Source organism: Pyxicephalus adspersus, chromosome 7 (assembly GCF_032062135.1).
Source record: "Pyxicephalus adspersus chromosome 7, UCB_Pads_2.0, whole genome shotgun sequence".
NCBI classification, from domain to species: domain Eukaryota; kingdom Metazoa; phylum Chordata; class Amphibia; order Anura; family Pyxicephalidae; genus Pyxicephalus; species Pyxicephalus adspersus.
In genome coordinates this window covers 61292089-61300885 of record NC_092864.1, presented here as the reverse complement: position 1 = coordinate 61300885, position 8797 = coordinate 61292089, and the positions used below count along the sequence as shown (strand labels likewise).

Sequence of the window (8797 nt, the reverse complement as noted above, 5' to 3'; positions counted from 1 at the left end):
ACCTTTAATGGAATATATAAGTCAAACAAATTTCTAAACCCAAAGACAGTATATTGGCATCTAAATTTGTGATCCTGTCTTTCCTCTAAAAGCTGTTTGTAGTCTTATTTAAAGTGCTTCCCAAACCTCCCTATTGGTCCTCTAATGTAATGGGAACCAAAACAAGGGCTAAAGCGGGAGAGCCAACATCTGCATTTACTTAGATATGCGTATAAATAATGCTACATATGGGAGTCTACTGATCATTGTGGTAGGAAGTTTTCACTAAGGAGAAGCGCTGCTCTTAGATCTTTTCATCATCTGTTTGGGTTGCCTGGGTTTGTTACAAATCAGCTGTAAGTTGTGTAATACAAACATATGATTGAAACTGTTATATTTTGTTTTTTAGGTGCCAGAGAACTGAACCTTCTTATGCGTATTTGCCTGTGTATGAAAATTGATGAGCCGTTCTTAAACAGCTATTTCCCTCCGTCCTTAAAGAAAGTTACCATCAAAGCTTGTGAAGACATTGAACTTTTTAACATGTACTGGAAAGACTTTATTAACAATCCCGACTTGTACCAGCAGGACCTGAAGATAGCCTACACTTACCACATTGGTATGAGCCAGTGACACATTGATTTATTTCACAGGGGAATTAAACCTAAAAATTAAAAGAAATGCATGCAGGCATGATTTTACTGCAGAAAAGACATGCTATATCAATATGAATGTCAACATATTTGGTACGACTCTTGGTGATGTGCATAATGACATGTGTTGATGTTTAATTCAAAGTGCGCTGCAACATGTATTAAAAAACCTACGGCACCTGTTTCATTGAAAAAAGCGTCAAAGAAAACTGAGTAGTTGCAAAGGCAGGTTTATGATTTTATTGGTACAGTTTCACTATTTATTCTTCTTAGGTTCTCATTGATACATGAAATGTTTAATACTACTCCCGAGAAATTAGTTGGATAGTTGGATTAGATTGATTAGTTGCATGTGAGGGCTATATGTAAAGAATGGCCAATTCAGTTAACTGTCAGACGTTCCGAAACTTGAGGTGACAACACAATGACAACTTAATTCTACAGAGATGCTTACTAACTGGCAGGCAACATACTGCAGTGTTTTAACCAGCAAGAAAGCAACACCATAGAAGCAAGATGCATGTCCTATTAGCCATCCAGCATTATAGTCATACCCATTTATTTCTAATCAGCAGATAGTGTGAGCTTTGGTATTTGCAGAGCTATTGCTTTAACTGATTCAGGAAGGGGGTTGCTGGATCTTTGCAGAGAGTCCATTCTTACCACCAATAGAGTTCTTCTCTGCATGCTTGCTGGAGAAAGATTTAGCAATTTAGGCTGTGGCTGCTTTCCAAAGAAAAGGAACAGTAACACATTTGGTGCACCTGTAATGTAGTTTACTGGTTTGAAACGAAGATGCAAACGGGATTTAGGATTATTCCTATATGAAAAAAAATGCTTTAAAGTATATTTAATTCTTACAGTGATATCCAAAATGTGGTCAGTTTAAAATATTAGGGCTCAGAAATTGCTGCTGTGTTTGTTCTTCTAGCATTGTTCATGAGTTGGTGTAAGTAGAAGGCTCACAATATCCTAATGTGGGCTTTGCATTGGTTTAATGAGCAGACTGCAATATTTCTGCCAACAGCTCCCTCCGGTGGTAATTGTTGGCTTCTTCAGCAGCAAATCAGGAGCTAGGAAGTTACATGGAGAAGGGGGCACATTGATTGCTTCAAGTTAGATGCAAGGATAGTGACAGCTAACAGTACCAATTAGTTTTAAAACAAATCTGTCACTATTTACGCACATATGCTGGTGCATGTTTCTCATACATTTACATTGAACACCACTGTGCACTGTGTTAGGGCAGCCTATTATTTTACTGGCACTCTAGATAGGTGCAGAAATCTAATTTATGCACTATAGTGCCTTGTTGTGCAGTACAGCTCACTTAACTCTGAAGCTGCATTGGGGCTCCGTTAAGGATACATGGCTCAGCATCACACAAAACCTGGGTGATCTAACAAACCTGGAATGGTTTTCCTAAAAGTCATTTGCTGTTTGTTAGCAAATGTTTTCAGTCCTGGACCAGATTCATTCTAAGTTTGCTGGATCATCCAGTGTCACTGATGAAACTGTATCCTTTCCAGGCTTGGAGAACTTTATTTAAGTCAGGCCCAGTGTAGTAGGCATGTTATCATACAGCTGTGGGAACACATGCATTGTTTTTTGTGTGTGTTCCTGGAGCACATGTATGTGAGTGGGCCCTAACTCATGTGCTGCATACAAGATTCCATAATAAAAGTGTAATAGGCTAGCTTCATTGCCATTGAATTTGCTACACTGGGACTATATGGTGACAGAATGAAGTGTCACAACTTAAAATAATATTTTACTAAAGGTGTAATAATTTACATGGCATTTTCTTTAATATAGGATTACACATTTAGATTATTATGAATAATTAATATTCAGAAATATATAAAACAATTATGTTATTAATTTCCACAATTGGATGTAGAATTTACTAGCATGACGTGTGTTCAATGGTTTCTTTGTCATTAGAACTTCTGTTTGAACTGTTTTCCCAGATTTCGTGATGGCATTTGATACCCAGGAGAAGAAGTTGATTCCAGTAGGTGATTTACAGATGGACAACAACTCAGAAAATATTGTCCGGTAAGGAAGGACAGATAGACTATGATTTCATGTTATTAAAGTAAACCTGCTTACAAACAATATGGGATGCATCAGTGCTGTCTTCCTTCTAAAAATGCAAGTTGTTCGGCTGCTTTGCTGATCCCTGCCTTTTGAACGTTAATAATTTATTTCCACCGTATGGAGATCAGGAAAATTGGAGAACATTACTTATGTGTATACTTTTTGCAGGGCAGTGGCTCAAAATATAAAAGGTAAAATGGTCATCATGACAGTCAGGTAATCCGCATTTTTAGAAGGGGTGAACAATATTTCTCTCTAGGATTGAATCTTTCATTCATGTGGTGCAGAGTGACAGGTTCCACATTCCCTAATTAACATTAGATGACACAGTTTCGCTTTCCAACAATGGGTAGTACAGATGGGAATGAATCTGTTGGTGGATGCTGTATCAGCAAGGAGCAGAGTATCAAAATTAAAAAAAAAAAAAACTTAATTTGGTGTTGACTGCGAGTGTTGGATTAGATGAAAGTACATAAAAATACATTAAACTTTTTTTTTTTTCTTTTTACAGTATTGCATTGTTGTGTTGCATGTCACATTCCTTTGCTTTGGGCACACTTCATCCACTGGGAAAGCTTGCCATGAAGATCAGGATTCTCGAGTCTTTGGGTTTCTCTGTGGTGGTGGTGAGTGTTTTCCTTCCTGTTTAGTTTCTTCATTTCTGTTTTTTTTTTTTTTTTACATGTAGTAGTCTTTCAAAAATTGCAGCAATCTTTATCAAGGTTAAAAATTGTGTTAGCTCTTCCACAATTAACAGATAATTTAAATGATAGAATGATGCTGGTCGTAGAGACACATTTCCACTGTGGTTTATATGTGGGGAATCAGATATTGTTTTTGTGCAGCAGCAGACTTAACTCTTCTTTTTCTTTTATTTTTGTCTATCATATATACTGGGAGTTGTGTTTTTCACATAATCTCTGTTTTCCCTTTTAATTATTCAGTAGACTGAAACGCTGGATTTAAACTATCACCAATCTCAGCACTGTGCCCTGGAGGTTTGGTTCTTCCAACCATCCCTGCAATATATATAATTTCACAGGTTATTCAATTATAGCCAAAATGTTCCCTCTGTTACCATAACACTTCAAAGTACTTGTAGGATTCCTATTTTTGCTTGAAATACTTTTCTTTTCCATGGAGGCTGAGCTACCAGGAAGTTTGCCAGACTTAGATCCCCACAGTGAAGAAAATGTTTATTTGATGTACAAGAAGATAAGTCTCAAATTGCTGTGTAAAAAACAGTCCTCTGAACATATGACCTAACCATGCAATATGGCTGGTTCAAGAACAAATGTACTGTAAAATGTTTTTTTTCCCACCCGAAAGACAATAGGCAGTACAGTTGCATGGTAAATGGCTTAAATGGTCACTAAGGTAAACAAAAACAAAAAAAAAACCTCCATTGCAGTACATATTCATGTTTTAAAAATTGGTATTCTAATTGTCCCCCATAAATATAAAGGGTATAATGTATTCTTTGCCAAAAACCGCATACTCTTTATATCTGTGGCTACAATTTATGCATTTTTCAGGATATCTATTTGTAGCCCCATTGTGCTGTGGTGAGCTGACATTGCTCCAGAAGTCTTGTGGTTTATTTAGATTCAACTTTGCAAACCTAAGCCATTAAAGCCAAAGAAGCCATGCCTAAATCTTTTCCTAATGTACTATTGTCACAATTACATCTTCCGCACTAAAGCACAGGCGCCTCTCTCCTGCACATGCAGGCAGTTCTGACTCTGGGCTTGCTTGCATTCCCAAGCTTTATCAGTTTGGCACATCCCGCCTGCCAATCAGGAAATAGTCTCTTAATTATCCCTGGCTATTTAGCTAGGTCAGACACAGCACTCAAAGTTTGTGTCTCAACGTGTCTCAACTGGTGCCGAGCCCCCTAGCTCTGCTGAGCAAGTTCCTGTACACCTGTTGCTTAATTCAGTGGTTCCTCTGTCCAGCTCCTGTGTTAACCCTTTGTTGCCCAGTCTGTTGTTTCCCAGCCAATGCCTTGTGTTGTTCCAGTGTTCCTCTGTGTCTGGGGTTTTTCCTGTGTCGCCTGTGCCTCCTGTTGCTTCCAGTGTCTCCTGTGTTCCCTGTGTCTGCAGTGGCCCCTGTGTCACAAGTGTCTATTTCTTGGATCCCTGGTATTTGACTCCTGGCTTGTTACCTGACCTCTCTTACTTGCTGCCTGCCTTGACCCTTGTCTTCCTTGACAATTCTTCTGCCTTGTGATTTGGAATCGTGTATTCTCCTGCCCACCCTGGTGTGCCCAATGCAACCTGGCAGTAATCAGCAGTGCAACATCCTCACCATCAGAGGCTCTGGAGAAGACCTGGTTACTGCATAGACTCTGCGCCTTAGCCCTTCTCAGGGCTCACACCACCTCTGTGCAAGCTGTAGCGCCCCCCTAGTGGCCCTGTTTCCCCAAGTGTGACAAATAACATGAACTTTAACATGCTAAGGCTTAAAGAGTGTGAGATGCAGCTTTTGAGGGTTTTTTTTCTTTTTGCAGTTTCCCTGAGCATTGCACAGTCTTGAATAATTTCCAGTTGTGAATAATATTTTTCACTGTAGAATTATAGATTTGACATTTTGTTAACACACACCTAAATGCTGCAGACCAGCAAAGTGCCAAAACTGCTTTTATAGAGGTGGTCACACTTGCTAATGATCAATTATTCAAGTTCATTTGATTAGCAGTACCTGGTTCCTACTTACTCTCTTAATTCCAATAAAGTGGTAAGGATGTATTCATTTTTTCACATACTGCTTCTGCATTTCGACTTAGCCTTTGCTAAATATGAACACAGTGTAATATGTCATGTGGTGTTGATCAAATGTCAAAATCTGCTTAGGACCAGATGAGTTTTTTATATTTTCTCCTGATATCCTCCTCATGTCTAGTTTTCTTGCAGGCAGGAAGCTGATAGTTTAGCTGCCTTCTAGCATTTAGCTAGAGATAGTGACAACTGTCAGCTTTTATACAGATTTTCTACATAAACAAGCAACATTTCTGTTTATTAATTCTCAGTGTGAAGCAAGTGACTTTTGATTCCTTTACCTCTCCATTAGTATTAAGTACATGATGCGTTAGTCTGATCTTTTAGGATGTGCGGAGTGCTTTTTGTCTATCCTGCCCACCATTTCTTCTGGTAGTGTTTGTTGATGATTTTTTTGTTGGATTTTATGTTTTTTAGGTCCCTGTGCACAGGTTTGTGAGGAGCACGGAAGAGGAGAGAGTAGAATTCATTAGGACAATGTTCCAAGAATTATATGAAAATCAAAATGCACTAGAGGACAAAGGGGCCAAAGAGGACCTTCAACAATCTCCCTTTGATACATAGAGAGCTGTTTTCAGTGGGTAGCCTTACAGATTTTTACAGTGTATTAATTAATTTAAATTATAATTAATTTGTTTTGTTATCCATAAAGAGACTGGTATGATTCACAGCAGAAACTATGATAATAAATACATTTTACATGGTATTTGTAATACTTTATGTTGTCATTTATAGATTTTTTTGTTTTCTTTCATTCTATCTTTCATCCTATGAAAAGGATCCCTAGCCTAACCAATAGGCTGACACTAAAATTAAACCCTTAGCCAAACCCCAGCCTTAAAGCTAAAATTTTCATTCTGATTTTATTTTGCATTCACCTTTTCTTCAATCAAAATGCTAAAAAGGTTTTTTCTTTTTTTGCTTTGTTTTTTTGTAACCAATGCATGCAAATCATGGAGGGTGGGAATCGAAACGGGGCTGTATATAGCTTTCTGAAAACATCATCTATAGTATTACACTCAAAAACCCTTAACCCTGATGCAAGCAATGTCCTAATGCCTTGGAGGGTGGATATCAGTCTGAATGTGTGGGTGTATCTAGGGAAGCTGTTTAGCAGATTATTCTAGCGGTATCACAAAATCATTTATTCGCTAAACAAATATGTGAAGTGCAACATATTTAAACGTATCTGGTCCACAGCACCCTCAGGTATGGAATTGGCTCTAGTGGGAACCAGTGTAAGTAAATGTGACAAAATTAGATCAATATAAATGTATGACAAATCATACCTGAATGTTGGTTAGGCAGAGTGCTGTAATAAAAGAACTTGCTGCTCCACAATTTCAGGTGGCACAGCAGGTAAGGTTTACTTGTGACTAGCAAGACAGTCTGTGTGGATGTTATTGGACAATCAATGATTTAAAAAAAACTATCCCATTCTAAAATGTACCAGGTCCTACAATTGTTCAATGAGGAAATTTTTGTGATACTTCAATATTCTGCTTTCCTTTATTGGTGAGCACAGGTATCTCTTGATTGTTGTATCTTATGACATTCTAGAGATGTCACATTCAAGTCACAAGCTGCTGTTTGGACTATATTGGTGGATTGTCTGACTCTATGCTACACATTTTATTACTCATCTGTAAATGATGCTGAGCATTCATGATTGAAAGTACTGAATTTAGTGAATGTGAAGGACAAGCCAGAGATGATTCTGAATATCTGCCAGACAGGAATTGACTTTTTCTTCTTTTAAGTAGCTTCTAATGCTCACAGAGTACACCTAAGTCAGAAAAAGCAATTTACCTAAAGAAGATGAGTTTATGTACCTTTGCAAGGCAGAAGTTAAGGCTGGAGTTCAGCATTACCTGTTAATAATTTTAAATAAGCCTTATACTGACACATCCAACCTCTTAAATGTTTGTACAGCACAAAGTTTTCTTTTAGTTTGAGATAAAATAGAGAAGGGTTAAAAATATTTCTGTGCTGTTGGGTATTTCTGTTGTTTCGTTTTATTGAAACATATGTCTTATGGTCTGAAAAATACGGTATATGTTTTATTTTATTATAAAAGAGACTAAAATCCAAAAAAAGAACATATGATCCTAACTGTTAACCAATTAGAATTGAACTGACCCTTACCAACTATCTACAGAAATACTGTACTGAAAAAGATTATATATATTTTTTTTGGGGGGGGGTCAGTGATTACGAGGGTATTAAAGAGCAGAGCATCGAAATGGCAGCTTACACTTTTGGTGATAACATTATTTGCAGGGATCTGATTTAAAGAAAAGAAATACATACTTTTTTAATTTTTATTTTTTTTTGGGGGGGGGGGGGGTATTTTACTACAGGTCTTAACAAACCCAACTCCTTAAATTCTGCTAACAATACTTTGTACAGTGGCTTTGCAATTAACGTGAGGAGTTGGTGGAAATCTGTAAGAAGTCAAAATTTTACGGCATTTAACTTCTTTAGTTTCATCTTTGAAAGTCAGGACCAGGTCAAAATTTCAAAACTCATCTCAGATTGGAAGAAAATCTAAAACTAATTAAATACCTGATCTGAAAAAGATAATTTTTTTTTCAACAATAGTGTAAATTCACCATAAATGTTTGTATTACATGATGAATACATTGACTGAAACGTTTACTCAATTGGTGTGATTTATTAAAGCTGGTGAAGACAGACTTTCATGGGTGAACCAGTGTAATTCAGCATACATTGTGTGCACCAATCTAATTCCAAACCTTGCACAAGTGGCAGTGGCTTCGTTACTGTTCTGCACATAGCCTGTGCAAAGAAGAGAGCTGTGGAAGGTACCCAGCGGCCTTACCTACAAGAAGCCACCTGCACAGGGAGATAAATACGGGGTCATCACCTTGCACAAGCAGAGAGCAGTATGATGGGCCTATGATAGGATGCTCCTGCACAAATGCAAAGTTAACCATTGGACTACAGTGCAAATCTGAAAACAAGAAATACACATGTACCAGACACACTACCATGAATACACATGCTTCATATATTTTGACAATATTTGCTTATCTCCTAAGTCTCTTTAAATATTCACTTCACCCAGTATTGTGACCATACACACCAAACAGTATTAAAGCCTCAGTCGGTAACAGGGAGAAATTAATTGATCAGATTCATGCTAGCTCTGGGCACGGGCTTGATGAGTAGAATAAGGGAAAGAATTGCTTAACATAATTCAGTTAATTTATGAGTGTCTGACTAAACGTAGGCTTTGCTTATTAACCTCCATGACATACACAACTC

The 8797-nt window shown here is 37.6% G+C and overlaps 1 protein-coding gene across 1 annotated transcript in view; it reads left to right on the top strand.

The window, feature by feature from the left end:
* The window catches only part of FASTKD2 (FAST kinase domains 2), a gene marked incomplete in the record, with an annotated part of 19635 nt that extends 13420 nt beyond the window's left edge, over nucleotides 1-6215 (top strand). The window contains 4 exon segments of the mRNA XM_072418702.1: nucleotides 389-598; nucleotides 2603-2690; nucleotides 3244-3358; nucleotides 5927-6215. Of these exon segments, the coding sequence (XP_072274803.1) occupies nucleotides 389-598; nucleotides 2603-2690; nucleotides 3244-3358; nucleotides 5927-6073 (560 nt within the window).
* Nucleotides 6216-8797: the final 2582 nt, after the last annotated feature.